Source organism: Nothobranchius furzeri, chromosome 16 (genome assembly GCF_043380555.1).
Source record: "Nothobranchius furzeri strain GRZ-AD chromosome 16, NfurGRZ-RIMD1, whole genome shotgun sequence".
Taxonomy (NCBI): domain Eukaryota; kingdom Metazoa; phylum Chordata; class Actinopteri; order Cyprinodontiformes; family Nothobranchiidae; genus Nothobranchius; species Nothobranchius furzeri.
In genome coordinates, this window is record NC_091756.1 from 39,870,540 (window position 1) to 39,888,696 (window position 18,157).

An 18,157-nucleotide genomic window follows, 5' to 3' on the forward strand; every position below is an offset into this window, starting at 1 on the left:
TGTAGGTAAAAAAAATGTACACACTTCCACTCATTCTCCATCTTTGTAGAGGTGTCCGTGTTTTTAAAAATATTTCAGCTCTACGTTTTCTGTTCTCACCACCCTGAAGGAAACATTTCTTGCATGAGAGTCTTTGTATTGTACACTATTTTCCGTTGCTGTTGGCTGGTATGTCTCGTTGAACGTTTATATTGTTCTTCCTTTCTTTTTACTGTTTGTTCTCCCCTCACTCCCTGTAGAAGGTAAGCTCCACCTCTGTCGCTCCCTGGTTGTGCAGCTGCAGCATGTTTGACCGATGAGTGTGCTGTATTGTGCTTTGCAGTTTTCCTCAGTTGTTGGACAACTAAGAGACCTTTAGATGAAGAATTTCTGCATTACTGGTTGAAAGTGTTTTTTTGTTTTGAGGTTGAAGTTTTGACATGTTGGCTTATAAAGCCTTTAGTTACTTTCCCTTTGCTCAATAACGTGACAACATCTGTGTGTCCTTCTCCTTTGACACTAAAACCCTGCTACATCCTTGACGGTTGCTTATTGATTGACCTGACTCATGCAGTATTGATTTTAGTGTCATTAAGGAGAACGCTGAGGGTTAATCTCGTCTGGTCATGAGCATCAGGTTTCTCCTGATGGAGCAGACTCATGGCAAGCTCTCTGCTTTAATCCAACAATGTCTTTTTAATTTACAGCTCTAAACATGCTTTGTCCACAATATTATTCCAGTAAATCACACAGTATATCATTTTTAAACAATATTAATCTTTTCTTCTTACTTCAGAATGGATATTGGTGCTTAACTCCCATGTGCTTGTCTATTTGTTTACTTAACTGTCTTTTTCCACTCACACACAATGCATTACACCAGAACAGCAGCTGCATGCTCTGCATGTTTTTGAGCAATAACAACGTACACTTCCACTTCTTTCGTCACCTCACACCTTTTTACTTCCTCTTTTTCTCTCACAGTGTTCATAACAGGATATCTACTCTAACACACATTTTGTGTTTTAGCTTAAAATGTAATCACTTTATTTGTGACATTTTAAATAAGTTTTTAAACTGATTTGATTCAGAAACTGAATTGTAACTCTAATAATTTAACTTTTTTTGTTAGTTTGTCCCATTTTGCAATAAGAAACGAGCTAAAGTAACATCTCCTTTCTCTGACCCGGGCTCCTGCTGCGCTCCATCTCCCACAAGGACTCTGCTTTGTTGTGTAGTCGTCAGTAATGAGGAGTCTCATTGTTGACTCGTTGCTGTTGGATAAACTTGTGTTTCCATCCTCTGAATGAGAAACCATGGCTTTTATAACATGACACACTTGTTTAGATCATTGTGAAGAGTGATGGAAACAGCATGGTTTGGATCGTTTTGCCTGCCAGATGTTAGCAATGCTGTGTAAGGACTATGATCAAATGTTTCTGTTCCTGAAATAACTCCATGCTGTGGGTTAGTCATGACGATGACCAGAGCATTAATACTCTGCCTTATTAAGTAACCAGCTCAGTCTCCATTAATCATGACCCGATTGAGAAAATAATGATTTGCTTTAACATGCTAGACCTAACAGGAGTGCAGAATAGAAACAAACCCGTGTCTGCTCAAGATGATTTTGAGTTTCCATCACCTACTTGTTCTGGTCTCAATTGATTCCTTGTGAGAATAATTTTGTGCCACCTATGTACACTTAAAGGACACTGAGGCCATGAAGAGGGCTTTGGGGCTGATTGACTCAAAGATGGCTCAGGCCAAAAACTGGCTTAGGGATCCAAACGCTTCACCTGGTAAGAAAATGATTAAATACAATAACACAAATATTTCTATCAGGTTCAGTAAGAACGTCATCTGACATGATCGGTTTTGCTTTCAGGTGATGCTGGCGAGCAGGCTGTCCGACAGATCCTGGATGAAGCTGGTAAAGTTGGTGAACTGTGTGCTGGGAAGGAGCGTAGAGATATTCTGGGTACAGCCAAGACTCTGGGACAGATGACCGACCAAGTGTCTGAGATGAGAGCCAGGTAAGGTGCTCACTAAAAATACCTTACTTTGTATTTCCTTATTAGCTACTGGGATTATAATACTTAATTTAATGTGAAACTTTTACTTGATATTTGTTTGAAAGTATAATTTTCATTCGTAATGATTGCTCCTCATTTACATAATTTCCACTTTGCATCCCAATGGATTAAGTGGTTTATTGTCGAAATTCTACTAGAGGGGTATATAGGATGGTAGTGTGTTATCACCAGAGACAGACTCACTCTGATGAAAAGGCTTTGAGCCATTATCTAAAAATGAAGTCTTCGTTAGAAATTACTGTTTCCAAACAAACCTTTTGAATAAACAAACAACAAAATAGCAGCAGTGGCTTTTTGAATACTTCTCCTAATGACATCCATATGCTTTTTGTGTTCTTCAGAGGTCAGGGAGCGTCCCCAGCAGCCATGCAGAAGGCACAGCAGGTTTCCCAGGGGCTCGACGTGCTCACCAGCAAGGTGGAAAATGCTGCTCGTAAACTGGAGGCCATGACTAACTCCAAGCAGGCCATCGCCAAAAGGATTGATGCTGCACAAGTAAATGCTTCTTAGCTGAGAGCTCACAGAGCAGTAACTGTAACTATTTTTATGGTGTCTTAATTGTGCTTTGTCTTCTCTTGTCCTATAGAGCTGGCTCGCAGACCCTAACGGCGGACCAGAAGGAGAGGAGAACATCAGGGCTCTCCTCTTAGAGGCCAGAAAGATTGCAGACTTGTGTGAAGACCCCAAAGAAAGAGATGAGATTCTGCGCTCAGTCGGAGAGCTGGCTGCCATGAGTGCCAAGCTCTCAGATCTCAGAAGACAGTAAGTTAATGACCATCTGAAACACGAGTCCTGCTTATAACGGGTTTATGGTTGAGGTTAAATCTGAGGCTGATCGCCAGTTGTCAAAATTAACCAAGCTGAACTGTTCTCACACTTTGACAGTTGTTCAGATGCTTTGATGATCTGAATTGTGTGTGATTATCACAACACCAAAGCTCAAGTTTTAACTTCTGTGTCTAAGAAAGAAAAAAACCAAAGGGCTTCATACTATAAACCGGAGCTGCATTTGTCATGCTGTTCTGAACTAAATGGACAAGTTTTGGATAAATTGGTTCAGTAATCTCCCTACTCGTTGCCTACATGTCAGCTAAAGCTTTATAATAAATTAAGCTTAACTCGTTGCCTACATGTCAGCTAAAGCTTTATAATAAATGAAGCTTAACTCTTCAAAGGGGTAAAGGTGACACGCCTGAGGCTAGAGCTTTAGCCAAACAGATCGCAACGGCCCTCCAGAACCTGCAATCCAAGACCAACAAGGCCGTGGCCAACAGCAGGCCAGCAAAAGCAGCTGTGCACTTGGAGGGGAAGACCGAGCAGGCTCAGCGTTGGATCGACAACCCCACTGTGGATGACAGTGGTGTGGGTGAGCCTGGCTTTCATCTTCCCTCGAATGTCTTCATCTTTGTTTTTCCTCACAGCCCTTCACTTCTGCTGTGACCTAATAGCACACTGTAGAGAGTGAACATGCGCATTAGGCTTGTTGTGGTGCTCGTTGGTTTTGGCAGGACTCCACCAACACCATTTTAGACGTCTCTACAGGAGGGTGGATGATTTGTGACTGATTTGTTTTCCGAGAACTGATGAAAAAAAAAGCACCTTAAAGCATCATTTAGCTTTTTTCCTCTAATTTTCAGATTTTTCTTCATTGATGCATCCAAAATTAATGACTAACATCTAACCATTCAATTTTTTTCTTCATTTATTGTAATCCAAAAATCTGTGTGTTTTCAGGTCAAGCAGCCATCCGTGGCTTGGTGGCAGAGGGCCGCAGGCTGGCCAGCGCTATGCCCGGCCCGTACAGGGCGGAGCTGCAGGGTAAGTGCGAGCAGGTGGAGCAGCTCATGGCCCAGCTGGCTGACCTGGCAGCACGAGGTGAAGGGGACTCCCCTCAGGCACGGGCTGTGGCCCAGCAGCTCCGAGAGGCCTTGAAAGTAAGACCAACAATCAGACCTGTAGTTTCAGTCAGGATTCATACAGGGTTCTGGGGGAACAGCTCCCCCTGCTGGTTATGTAGGATGGAAAATGTAAGTTGTGATGGAAAAATCTTGTTGGAAAACAAAAATGCACAGTGTGTGTTGGAAATGGTGACAAAAAATGCATCTTTTCAAATTTATAAAATTCTTACAGATTTTTTTACTTTTTTCATAAATATGAAAATAAAATTTTACTATTCTTCCAAATTTCCTGAACTTATTTCAGGTGAGATAATCTTGTATTAGTCAGCCTTCAATGTAGTTACATTAAATGGATGTGAAGACTAAGCCAGTCATAGTTATCTCTTCTGCTGCTGAAACTAAAGCTGCACTCTGCAGGGAAATCACACATTTTCATTGTGAAAAAACAGGTTGAGGTCTTGTAAATCTACAGAAATTATTTCTCACCTACTGTTCAGCTTTTTGAGAATTCACACATTTGATGTTACTTTCAGTTTCATTCCAGAAAATAAGTTGACTGTATAAATTAACAGAATAATAATAAAATGTTTGTTTGTTTATTTTTTTTCTGACGAGAAATGCTTAGACATGAATGTCTAAATGTGCTTTGGGAGTGTTTTAGACCTGAGCTGGGTAAAAACAGCTAGTCTCTTGTAAATTATTTTGCAGCTCAGTATCAACCTTCTTTCTCTGAAGTTGCCGACTGTTTTCAACATGTTGTTGTCTTCCATTCAGGACCTGAAAGGAAAGATGCAGGAAGCGATGACCCAGGAGGTTTCTGATATCTTCAGTGACACAACAACTCCCATCAAATTACTGGCGGTGGCTGCCACTGCCCCTCTGGATGCCCCCAACAGAGATGAGGTCAGTAGACAGTCATGCCGCTCCTCATGTCACTGTATTACTTAGCAGCAGGGTGCGATATTATTTCCAGCAACACTTCAGAAAAATGCTTTATTTCATTTTTATAGGTCTTTGATGAAAGAGCTGCCAACTTTGAGAATCATGCCAACAGGCTGGGTGCCACAGCAGAGAAGGCTGCCGCTGTCGGCACAGCGAACAAGAGCACCGTGGAGGGAATCCAGGCTGCCGTCAAGTCAACAAGAGACTTGACGCCACAAGTATGTGATAGTTGAGTGTTTGTCTGCTTCTGTTTTGGTCCTCCCTCCACCCTGAGCCACAGAGCCTAGGAGTTTCTCCCCGTCAGTGGATTCATAATTAATGGATGGGATTATTTTAGGTGGTTTCTGCCGCTCGAATTCTGCTGAGAAATCCTGGCAACCAAGCAGCTTATGAACATTTTGAGACTATGAAGAATCAGTGGATTGATAACGTGGAGAAAATGACTGGTAAGGGTGTCATAAATGTATAAATCACTGATGGACACTCTATAAGACCCTCCAGTTAAATCCCTGGTGGTTTCCTTAGGTTTGGTGGATGAGGCCATCGATACTAAATCTCTGCTGGATGCCTCAGAAGACGCCATAAAGAAGGACTTGGATAAGTGCCGTGTGGCCATGGCCAATCACCAGCCTCAGATGCTGGTGGCTGGGGCCACCAGCATCGCCCGCAGAGCCAACCGGATCCTCCTGGTGGCAAAACGAGAAGTGGAAAATTCTGAAGATCCCAAATTCAGGGAGGTGGTGAAGGCTGCATCCGATGAACTGAGCAAGACCATTTCTCCCATGGTGATGAATGCAAAGGCTGTGGCTGGAAACATTCAGGATCCACGTAGGTTTCTGTATCCGACAGGATCGAAACATTTGGTTTTGTTTCTGTGGAGCTAACAGATGAGTATTTGTGTTTCACTGCCAGATCTTCAAAAGGGCTTTCTGGACTCGGGCTATAGGATTCTTGGTGCTGTAGCAAAGGTCAGGGAAGCCTTCCAGCCCCAAGAGCCAGACTTCCCTCCACCTCCTCCTGATATCGGACAGCTTAATGTAAGTCATCAGAAAAAACTAACTTTATAAAACTGATTCACCTTTGACTAAGAAATAAAAGTGATCTTCTAGATTGACGACTACCCAGCACCTCCTAAGCCCCCTCTTCCAGAGGGTGAGGTTCCTCCCCCCAGGCCCCCTCCTCCTGAGGAGAAAGATGAGGAGTTCCCTGAACACAAGGCTGGCGATATCGTCAATGAGCCCATGATGGTGGCTGCCAGGCAGCTTCACGATGAAGCCCGAAAATGGTCCAGCAAAGTAAGTCAGCACTATTTCCCAGCATGCACCTGATGCTTGAGTCCATCCTGGAAGCAGACTTGAGTGCTGATGCAAACTGAATACTTAGATCTGTCTCAGATCTCCAGTCTATCACCATTAATGATCCTTTTACATCTAATGAGTGATGTCTATTAGATACCAGCTCTCTAAACAATGATATAATAAAACATGACTCCAGTAGATGTGAAACACAACATCCATCATGTTGGACAATATATTTTAATTGATTTGTGGTGTTATAAATTAGATTTAATAACTGTTGCTCACAACAGCTGACTGGCTTGTTCAGCTAACATTAATCAGACTGTGTAACAAAAAGTGGAATTTAAACACTTAAATCTTCACATGTGGTCCAAACAACGAAAAACACACCAATAGAAGGTGTTAAAGGCCTGTGAAAGGAAAACAACGTGAGATGGTTCTCATCTGTGAAAAGGGATCATGTGTCTTGATAAGCTGAGGTTGGATCAGCTGTCTGATAACTGAAACTGACTTATTCAGTGTACAGCTGGGACAGCTGCCTTTGAATTTCAGTTTGAGATGATCTTTCCTTTTATTCAGCATACACTTAGCATATTATTTGCATCCTGGCATTTGCTTGGTTTCAGTGTAAAACATCTTTTTATAAGAGAAATGGTATTTTTTTTCTCAGTCATCCATAAACCACTATTAAAATGCCTTTATTTATGTTTCTGCAGGATTAAAACTTTTAGATTTACTGTCCAATGAGCACGAACCTTAAGGATATATTAACTCCCGACAGGTGCATTGAAAACCTTTGTGTTCAGGGTGATCATGTGTCTCTTGTAGGGAAATGACATCATCGGTGCTGCCAAACGAATGGCCCTGCTCATGGCAGAGATGTCCCGTTTGGTGCGTGGAGGAAGTGGAAACAAGCGTGCCCTAATCCAGTGTGCCAAGGACATAGCTAAGGCCTCTGATGAGGTCACACGGCTGGCTAAGGAGGTGGCTAAGCAGTGTACTGACAAACGTATCCGGACCAACCTGCTCCAGGTCTGAACACGGCAGCATTTGGTGGAGCAGCAGCATTTAACTCCTTATTATTTTGAACTTAACCTGCCTCTTTGCTTCAGGTGTGTGAGCGTATTCCCACCATCAGCACACAGCTTAAAATCCTGTCCACAGTCAAGGCCACCATGTTGGGTCGTACCAATATCAGTGACGAGGAGTCCGAACAGGTGGGTGCAGTCCAGATGAATTTTACAACAGCTTTTGGGTCGAGTCTTGAAGTCTCACTCATCACTGTTCTCTCCCCTGCAGGCCACTGAGATGTTGGTCCACAACGCTCAGAACTTGATGCAGTCGGTAAAGGAGACGGTCAGAGAGGCTGAGGCAGCTTCTATTAAGATCAGAACAGATGCAGGTTTCACCCTCCACTGGGTCAGAAAGACCCCCTGGTACCAGTAGGAGATGGGCTCTGTGCTGCATCTGTCCAGCTGTTCATTAGGACATTAATGGGACAGACTTCATCAAAGCTATGATACCTGGGCATGTCCTGTCCAATGACTGCTGTTCTGATCTAAAGTAATGATGGGACTGTTAGTTCTATGGTCAGTGCGTTTTGGCAAGTGTGTACAAATATATTTGAAGGCTTATCTTGATAAATCCCAGGGTGATGCATATATATAGATCAAAAGTTGTTTCCATGCATTATAAAGGTGTCTGTTTCTGGCCTGTTCTAGACCCGACTACATTAATTTAAATTTGATTGATAGCCTGTTGTTGAGATGTTTTTATATCTTTGTACTGATTATTTTATGATCACTATCAGTTTTGCTAGGATAAGCACGTGATCTTTAGGAGCTGTTACAAGTACAGCTGAAGCACAGATTCAGTGGTGTTGCATTTGTTTACAATATCCTGCATCATAATGAGTGAAAGAGAAACACTGTAAAGGAGTTGTAGCAGTCCTTAGTACTGCTAGACATATACAGCATATTGCATAATGCATATTTTAGAAGGGTTTTTAAGGAGCTAAATAACTCTGTTCATTCAAGGTGAGTGTTACTGCTGCGTTGAGACAGTGCACAATAACAGCATTGTCCTTCACTTTTAAGCTTAAAAGCAATTTTCTTTACTCCTTTTTCCCTCAACAAGCCAACAGAACACCAATAATGTCAGATGTTCTTATGTAAACACAACACATAATGTGTATTTTAGTGCACATTTCATGTTTTACTTATTAATAGCACTCTTCAAGATAATCGAGGGAAAGAGCAGAACTTTGATATGAATGTTGGTATGTCTCAACACTAAACACAACCGGCCTTTTTTGTGACAATTGAAGATTCTTTATTTTTAATGTGTGTGTAAGTATCATTTTAATACCTAATGCCAATTTATGTGCCTTGCCATAAAGTTTATTTCTAATGAAACAAATTCTACAATGTTAATATCATTCATACGAATTGCCCTAGTGGTAATTTGTTCAAACTATTTTTGTTGAAGGTTTATTTTGAAAGCTGGGCCTGGTTTAGGACTTCTAAATAATCACATTATTCTCTATGCAAACCATGTGTTTATTTTTTTTGTAAGGATATGCAGCTTTGTTGGGTTTAAACGTGTTGGAACATAATTCTGCTTAAGCATTGTTCACAGTTTTTGTAATAAAGCATTTTTAACACTTGGAGGTGTGTGTATGTTTTGTACAAACTCTTGTACAGAAAATGCTGGATTTGTTCAAATTGCCCTAAAAGAAAAGTTGCTTTTATTCTCACTCAAGTAAATGTACCCAACCAAAGTTTTTATTTGTTATGACAATCTGCCTAAAGCCCAGATAAACTTACAGCTCTGTCTCCTCTTGTCTACATAGTTCACTTGTGTGCCACCTACAATAAAATATGGATCTGCACTAGCACTTGGTTTGCATATAGTATTTTATAAATGCTGGCCGCACTTGAGTTCATATTGCGGTAAAATGCTTTACAAACACGAAAGGGTGAATTTACTCAAATAACATTACCTGACCTTGCAGAAATCACTGGTTTGCAATAAGACCGCAGATTACCAGCTAAATCTGATCCAAACAAGTAATAGTGGTCAGGTCCTGTGGTGCAAAGCTGATCTGAGATTCTTCTCCATGAACACATGTAAACATGTGCTGGAGGAGTCACCAGTAGAACCTGATGTTAATAATCCACATGTGAAAACGAGACATCCAGTCTCGGTGTAAGCCACTTTATCATCAAAGTAATAAACTCCCATGGATCCCTGCCAAAACTAATTTTCCCCCTAGGGTGCATGCGGCTGACCAATTTCTTTAGCAACATTTGAAGGGAAAGGAAGCAGTTGCTTCCTGCTACTCTTCTCTGTCAGGGGAAAAAAAAAAACATTTTAAAGGTTCAACTAGAGCCCTGCACTGAAGCCCTAGGCCCTCGGGTCGGCCAGGTGTTGTGCCCAAAAGTGATCGTCTGCCAGAAACTGATTGCCATCCGCGGGAGCGCGCGCAGCTGCTAAAAGCTGCAGCGCCTGGATTACTTGCGTTGCTAGCTATTTCTGTGCAACTGATATAACGTATAACTGCTGGATAATCTTAAAGGGAAAAATAAAACTGATAATATGCAATTTCCAACCTGCCAAAAAGTGATTGCTGCCTAAAACTTGCCCAAACCTTTCTTTTCAGTTGGTTGAGTATTTTGGCACTGCCCTGAAACACAATGCAAGTGCAGCAACATTTTAAGTTGTATTTTTATCTGAACACTGAAATTAAGACGAAAAATATTCCAGAAAACAAATAGCGATGGTTAAAAAAAGAAAAATTATATTTTTCTCTTAAAAAATCAAGATGTGCTTTTTATATCACAGTAACTATTATTAGTTTACTTTACTACAGGTTAAAAGTTAACTAAAAAGTCTAGAATCATGTCAAAGAGATCACCGATTTGCCAGATAATCTAACGATTCTTTTTCTACATAACCAGCCTTCATTCCTTCCAATAAAGCCAGCTGCAGATTGTTGAACAAGGATTTTCGATTTCTCCAGACCTGTTTTATTATATTAAAGCAGTTCTGAATTACATCTCAATCTGTGTGTTAATGAAACCAGGCTGCAGGGTTCACAAAAAGGTCTGTGTGTAAAATGTGTGTGCATGACTTGACTCCTGATCTCCTGATGTCGTAAATAATGAGTGTGCTTCACTAATCTGCTATTCATGGCAAATATATGTTGTAGTTTTAGCCTTTTACTGACTTTTATGGGAGTAGTCCAGGATGTGATTAGAGTTTCAGGGACACCCATGTCTGGAAATTGTTTATGGTTGACTTGAGCAGATCTCTGAGTTGGAGAAGAGGAAGGAAGGGGGGGAGACCTCCCCCTGTGTACTGATAACCAGAAGAAGGACACCAAGCGAGAGACGCTGGGAGGAGTCTCAAGGCCGGAGAATGCTTCCGAGGCGGGAGTTGTCATGGAGACGAAGATGGGCGAGAAGGGGAGTTGTTGTGAAGCAATAAAAGAGGGGGGCCCGGTTGGTTCGAGAGAGAGTTCTTGGGGAGTTGTTGGTTGTTGTTGAGTCTGTACCTGTTCGGTGTTTTTGACCCGCTGCGTCGGGAATTTGGAATATTTTTTTACTTCATCATATAAAATAAAAACTTTTGTTCCTTCTTATAAGGAGCTTTAACACGGATCTCCTGCCTGGGGTCTCCTTGGTGTCGCATAACCGCAGAAAGGTGAGGTGCTGGTTACTTTCAATCCCACTCCAAGAGGTTCATAACACAGTTTAGAGTCATTAACCTGAGCACTACATAAGCTGCAGGTGACTAAGGTGTGTTTGGGTTTGAGCAGAGTCTTCCTTTGAGCTGCTAGTAGTAGTGTGTGTGCCAGAATCTAAACCTAGGTTAATGATGATCGCTGATCAGCTCATATTAGTGTGCAGGTCAACTGGATAATCACGCTCACGCATAAATAGAAGTACAAGTCAACCCTGAGACGTAGTGTTTATTAAAGAGTCAGCTAGTTTGGGAAGATAACTTGTAACATGGCGCCCGTAACGTGGGGCGGTGATTTCGCAGTTGTGTAGAAAGAAGCCTGTTTGTGAGCTTAGAAAGTCCGGAACTGGGAGATTCTCCGCAAGGGCGGACAATTTGTCCCCAAAGAGCCAGCTATATTGGTCACGAGGCCGCTTAGGGAAGCCTATGAGTTTTGATTCTGAAGTCCAGTAGCTGGAAGTGTTTGGAACGCCCTGGTCTGATTGAATCGGTTCTGTGGGGGTACGTTCCCTCCACCAAGTGCACACGGCGCAAGGAGGTTTTGTGGGAGCCTCTTAAAAGATTCTCACACGCAGGAAAGTGAGTGGCCTCGTAAAAGATTCTCACAAAATAGAATTAAATCGCAGGTTGCAATTCCTGACCTCATGGACGGAATCCGAGGCAGAGCCGCTAAGTTGTTGCTGGTGTGTGTGCACGCACACCCTGCCTTTAAAGGACAACGATTTTGATGCGAGGTGATCTTTATGAGTAAAGATACTCGTGTAACTGAGGGAAATTTAGGGATGGCTGCAGTAAGCGAATATGTCTCCGGGGAGGAGGAACGCGGTGAGAGAATGGCTGATATTGAGAGCTTGTGGGCTCGTGATGACCCAGCTAGAGTGCGAGCGATATTTTCTGACTATTCCAGAGTGTGTTTCGAGCCTCCAGCATCATTGGTGAATGCGATTAATGTGAACGGTACATCAGAATCTGGTGTTGCGCTGGCGATAAAGCGCAGGTATCCACAAAGTCATAGTGCAATCATGGCTCAAAATCCTCCATTTGCTATAGGAAACGTAATGGTGTGCAGACGGTCTGCGATTGAAGCTGGGGATGGGGTGCGTGAAATATTCTCGTCTCGTCTTCCTCCGCTTATCCGGGTCCGGATCGCGGGGGCAGCATCCCAACTAGGGAGCTCCAGGTCGTCCTCTCCCCGGCCTTGTCCACCAGCTCCTCCGGCAGGACCCCAAGGCGTTCCCAGACCAGATTGGAGATGTAACCTCTCCAACGTGTCCTGGGTCGACCCGGGGGCCTTCTGCCGACAGGACATGCCCGAAACACCTCCCCGGGGAGGCGTCCAGGAGGCATCCTGACCAGATGCCCAAACCACCTCAACTGGCTCCTTTCGATCCGGAGGAGCAGCGGTTCTACTCCGAGTCCCTCCCGAATGTCCGAGCTCCTCAACCTATCTCTAAGGCTGAGCCCGGCCACCCTACGGAGGAAACTAATTTCGGCCGCTTGTATCCGCGATCTCGTTCTTTCGGTCATTACCCAAAGCTCATGACCATAGGTGAGGATTGGGACGTAGATCGACCGGTAAATCGAGAGCCTGGCTTTCTGGCTCAGCTCCCTCTTCCCCACGACAGATCGGCTCAGCGTCCGCATCACTGCAGACGCCGAACCAATCCGCCTGTCGATCTCCCGATCCCTCCTACCCTCACTCGTGAACAAGACCCCGAGATACTTAAACTCCTCCACTTGAGGTAGGACCTCTCCTCCGACCCGGAGGTGGCAAGCCACCCTTTTCCGGTCGAGAACCATGGTCTCAGATTTGGAGGTGCTGATCCTCATCCCAGCCGCTTCACATTCGGCCGCGAACCTACCCAGCAAGAGCTGAAGGTCAGAGCTGGATGAAGCTAGGAGGACCACATCATCCGCAAAAAGCAGAGACGAGATTCTCCTGCCACCAAACTTGACACACTCCACACCACGGCTGCGTCTAGAAATTCTGTCCATAAAAGTGATGAACAGAACCGGTGAAAAAGGGCAGCCCTGGCGGAGTCCAACCCTCACTGGGAACAGGTCCGACTTACTACCGGCTATGCGGACCAAACTCACGCTCCTCTGGTAAAGGGACTGAATGGCCCTTAACAGAAAGCCACCCACCCCATACTCCTGGAGCGTCCCCCACAGGGTGCCCCTGGGGACACGGTCATAAGCCTTCTCCAAATCCACAAAGCACATGTGGATTGGTTGGGCAAACTCCCATGCCCCCTCCATCACCCTTGCAAGGGTATAGAGCTGGTCCACAGTTCCACGGCCAGGACGAAAACCACATTGCTCCTCCTCTATCTGAGATTCAACTATCGATCGGACCCTCCTCTCCAGTACCTTGGAGTAGACCTTTCCAGGGAGGCTGAGGAGTGTGATCCCCCTATAGTTGGAACACACCCTCAGGTCACCCTTCTTAAAGATGGGGACCACCACCCCGGTCTGCCACTCCCTAGGAACTGCCCCCGATGACCACGCAACGTTGTAGAGACGTGTCAACCATGACAGCCCTACAACATCCATAGCCTTGAGATACCCAGGACGAACCTCATCCGCCCCCGGGGCTCCGCCGCTGCGTAGTTGTTTGACTACCTCAGCAACTTCTGCCCCCGAGATCGGACAGTCCATCCCCAGGCCTCCCAGCTCTGGTTCCTCCTCGGAATGCGCATTGGTGGGATTGAGGAGCTCCTCAAAGTATTCCTTCCACCGTCCGACTATAGCCTCAGTTGACGTCAGCAGCTCCCCATCCCCACTGTAAACAGTGTGAGCGAGTTGCTGCCTTCCTCGCCTGAGGCGCCGGACAGTTTGCCAGAACCTCTTTGGAGCCGATCGATAGTCTTTCTCCATGGCCTCACCAAACTCCTCCCACGCCCGAGATTTTGCCTCGGCAACTGCCACTGCTGCACCCCGCTTGGCTATCCGGTACCTGTCTGCTGCCTCTGGAGACCCACAGACCAGCCACGCCCTGTAGCCTCCTTCTTCAGCCTGACGGCTCCCCGAACCTCTGGTGTCCACCAGCGGGTACGGGGGTTGCCACCACGACTGGCACCGGCCACCTTAAGACCACAGCTAGCAACAGCCGCCTCGACAATCACAGAGTGGAACAAGGCCCACTCGGACTCAATGTCCCCCACTGCTCTCGGGACGTGGTCAAAGCTCTGCCGGAGGTGGGAGTTGAAGACCGTCTTGACAGGTTCTTCTGCCAGGCGTTCCCAGCAGACCCTCACTATGCGTTTGGGTCTGCCAGGTCTATGCGGCATGTTCCCTTGCCATCTGATCCAACTCACCACCAGGTGGTGATCAGTTGACAGCTCCGCCCCTCTCTTCACTCGGGTGTCCAAAACATACGGCCGCAGGTCAGATGATACAACTACAAAATCTATCATCGACCTGTGACCTAGGCTGCCCTGGTACCAAGTGTACCGGTGGGCATCCTTATGTTCGAACATGGTGTTCGTTATGGCCAAACTGCGGCTTGCACAGAAGTCCAATAACAAAACACCGCTCGAGTTCAGATTAGGTGGGCCGTTCCTCCCAATCACACCCCTCCAGGTCAAGCTGTCATTGCCCACGTGAGCATTGAAGTCCCCCAGCAGGACAATGGAGTCCCCTGATGAAGCACTATCTAGCACTCGTCCCAGGGACTCCAAAAAGGGTGGGTACTCTGAACTGATATTTGGCCCATAAGCACAAACAACAGTCAGGACCCGTTCCCCGACCCGAAGGCGCAAGGAAGCTACCCTCTTGTCCCCCGGGGTAAACCCCAACACACAGGCAGAGAGTCTCGGGGCTAACAAAAAGCCAACCCCAGCCCTCCGCCTCTCACCCGGAGCAACTCCAGCAAAGTAGAGTGTCCAACCCCTCTCCAGGTCTCGGGTTCCAGAGCCAATGCAATGTGTCGAGGTGAGTCCGACTATATCTAGCCGGTACCGCTCAACCTCTGCCACAAGCTCCGGCTCCTTCCCCGCCAGCGAGGTGACGTTCCATGTCCCAAAAACTAGTTTTCTTGTCCGGGGATTGGACCGCCAAGGCTCCCGCCTTGGTCTGCCACCCGATTCGCATTGCACCGGACCCTTCATGTTCCTCCTGCGGGTGGTGGGTCCACAGCGTGAAATATTACACATAGTAATTGATCCATGTGCACTGGGAACTCCTCATGATGTGCAAGTTGAGCAATTAACTAGCTGGAATGACAGTGTGAGAGGAGCGAGTAACACGGGGCATGTGGCTACTTGCTTGCTGGGAACGGGAGAATTTCCAATCAAAGAGCCATTATTACCCATTTCCCACAGTAAAGAAAACACCGCAGTAACCGCAGCGTTGTGGGCGGGGCCTACCCTCAGACAGCAGAGAGCTGCTCACAACAGGTGACAGCAGCCGGTACCGGTCGCTCGCATGGGCATCGCACCCGTGGGGGATGGGGGGGATGCAACACACACACTTTTCTTATTGAGATCATTCAACAACTACACTTTTCCAGCTGTTTTGCTCACCTCCACACCAGTCTGGTTTCTTTAAGTCGTACTCACTCAATCCTTACTTTGGTTAAATAAATCAGTTGTTGAACCCCCCACTCCTCTGTTTGGTCTCCTTTCTTATTACAGCCCACCACTTCCAGTCTGGGTTGTAACAATCTGCAGACAGATTTCAGAGCATCTCCTCCTTTGGTATACAGATCCTCACTGAGCCAAGTACTGTGAACAAATAGTTTCTCCATGATATTATCCAGCAAGGTCTTGTTTTTGTCAAAACAAGAGTGAGGTAATGAAAAAATAGAAATATTTCATTAAATTAACATTTAAATTATTTAAATGCATCATTAAAATAAAAAAAACATGTTTTGAAATATATAAAGTACACCAAACTTGACTCAGTCCATTCAACAATTCTAAATGGACAATTATGTAACTCATCAATTAATTATTTGAATGGATAATTTGTCAATTAAATGCTGAAAAAAATAAACAATACATTAATGAGGCAAGAACTTTTTAAACTTGAACATACCTACACCCACAAGTCTATTTTTACCTGGAGTCTCCTCTCAAGAGTGGCTGAATTAATATTACAACTTTGACAGAATACAAATTCTCTCTCTCTCTCTCTCTCTCTTTCTGGAAGCCCCACTCTAAGGGGGTTTGCAGTGTATTAGTGAGTACAACCACAGTCATAAAGTTTTCAATCAGTAGTTTTATTTCAGTATGTATTTTTCCAGTATCACAAAAAATATAATTTTATATGGTTAAAACCATCTAGCTTATGTGCACTTTTTAAAACACTGCCCAGCAAACATTCGGACGTTTAATGACAGTTGAACGGTCACAACTGTAAAATAATATCACAGGAATTAGGAAAAAATAACACAAAATAATATCACAGGAATTAGGAAAAAATAACACAACATCTACTCTATTTTCCTTGCCCAGCCTCGAACCTGGATCCTCCGGGGGGAGAGTCACCTGCTCTCCCAGCTGAGCTATGACAACAACTACTGGACATTGGATTTTCTTATATAGATAGGTAGAGGGTAAAGTGCGGGGTAAACTAACTAATCAGAGGACAGAGAAGATCTGCCACAGGCCACGCCTCCAGAGTGCCAAAACCCTTACAGCCGAGAGAGCAGAGTCAGAAACCGAGCGCGCAGAGAGGCTGCCGAGCGCGCAGGCTGCCGCGCGCACACGTTTTCCTCTGCCGTGTGCTCGTTGGCAACGCGCGCACGCAGGTTTGTCACTTGTGCACATCCTTGTGCGCTCACAGACACAGTTTGCTCCCTCTCAGTGCACAAATGACCTCTCGCCATGTATATTTTCACTCGCGATTCCCGTTCACACGCGCGATGTGGACCCAATCCGCGTGCACGGGTTGTGGCACGCCTCTGACGCCATAGATTTGGTCAGTCTGGTAAGTATTTTACTGCATGTTTTGGCTTTTAAACTAGCTATAGCTGTGATCTTCATGCACATTCTGCAAAATGGTCCCTGTCCATAAATGTGTAAACACCTTATTGAAGTTACCCGAATGTTTTAAAAACTGACAAACAACGTGATTAATTTTCAGCTGCTACCCATGCAAAGTAATGTGATGCTTAAAACCAAATTTGTTAGGATCTACAAACAATGCATAATCTATTTTTCAATTGTCATGTGATTGTATTTTGGACTGATAGCCAAAGCTAGATTTAACTTAAAATATACAATGTAGGCCACCTTCCTTCACATTTAATGATGTTCTTTACCTCATGGACAATCCAGATTCTAAAATAGCTGATGTTTTCTTTTTGTAAATATTCTATGTAAATAATTTATTCATTCATGTAACTGGAAAAACAGTTCTCTGTTTACCATTTTCTTGAATAACATTTCCCTATATTTTTAGTCACATCTCAGATATGAATAAGAAAACTGCTTGTGCCAAAATGTTTCTGCTACTTATTGTTTTGCTCTTGATCATTTTTTTATGTTTCTTTTTTTCTTTTCAAAGGTAAAAGGATTTGCTTCACATTTTCTGTAATGGAGACTGCTATCAAAGTCAGTTTGTTTCCTTGACTTCTCTTGTGTATGACATTTGTTTTCAATAAAGTTAGGAGCAAAAAAAACAAAGGCTAATTTGGCAGTAAGTGTTTGCAGGTGAAGGCTGCTGGCAGTGCATTCTGTGATATGCAGAACAAGTTGGAGAGGTTAACTCTGATATTGAGGTCAAATAATTTTCCTTTTTGTGGCCATTTTTGAGGGGATGTTACATTTTAGGCATATTTGAGCCGAAATATCCCTGGAAAAGAAACTATTGAAGATATAGGGTACTTAGAATGTTTCTCTGTAAATATTGTGGATTCCGTGCACACAAATTTATATTGTTTAGTTCACATGTTAGAAGCCATAAACACAATGCAAACTATATGTTTTCTTGTGGAATTGAGAATTGTAAAGCCACTTTTAAAACATTCACTGCCTTTCATTCCCATATGCACAGAAATCATAGAAGAGGGGAGGACATTGAGGAGGAGATCTGGAAGTTCACTGGAAATCTTAGCTGTCAAGTTCCTGGATGTGGGTATGTTGGACAAAATATTAAAACTCTTTGTGTCCATCTGAGGTTCCATATTAAAGATGGAAAAAAGTATTATGCCCATTTGAAGGTTGCTCTAAATATTTCAGTGTTCGAACATCATTCT

General features: G+C 44.3%; 1 protein-coding gene across 3 annotated transcripts in view; it reads left to right on the forward strand.

The window, feature by feature from the left end:
- LOC107387561 (vinculin) overlaps positions 1-8,366 on the forward strand; it is a 44,724-nt gene extending 36,358 nt beyond the window's left edge. For 2 of the 3 annotated variants that reach the window (XM_054749759.2, XM_054749760.2), the window contains exons 7-21: positions 1,688-1,781; positions 1,868-2,015; positions 2,417-2,570; positions 2,662-2,837; positions 3,251-3,441; positions 3,810-4,009; positions 4,748-4,876; positions 4,984-5,133; positions 5,253-5,361; positions 5,441-5,743; positions 5,828-5,952; positions 6,025-6,210; positions 7,042-7,245; positions 7,326-7,430; positions 7,513-8,366. In XM_054749759.2, the coding sequence (XP_054605734.2) occupies positions 1,688-1,781; positions 1,868-2,015; positions 2,417-2,570; positions 2,662-2,837; positions 3,251-3,441; positions 3,810-4,009; positions 4,748-4,876; positions 4,984-5,133; positions 5,253-5,361; positions 5,441-5,743; positions 5,828-5,952; positions 6,025-6,210; positions 7,042-7,245; positions 7,326-7,430; positions 7,513-7,659 (2,421 nt within the window). In that variant the 3' untranslated portion in view covers positions 7,660-8,366. The remainder of the gene's footprint in view (positions 1-1,687; positions 1,782-1,867; positions 2,016-2,416; positions 2,571-2,661; positions 2,838-3,250; positions 3,442-3,809; positions 4,010-4,747; positions 4,877-4,983; positions 5,134-5,252; positions 5,362-5,440; positions 5,744-5,827; positions 5,953-6,024; positions 6,211-7,041; positions 7,246-7,325; positions 7,431-7,512) is intronic. The other variant, XM_015962582.3, reaches the window with a different exon arrangement.
- Positions 8,367-18,157: the final 9,791 nt, after the last annotated feature.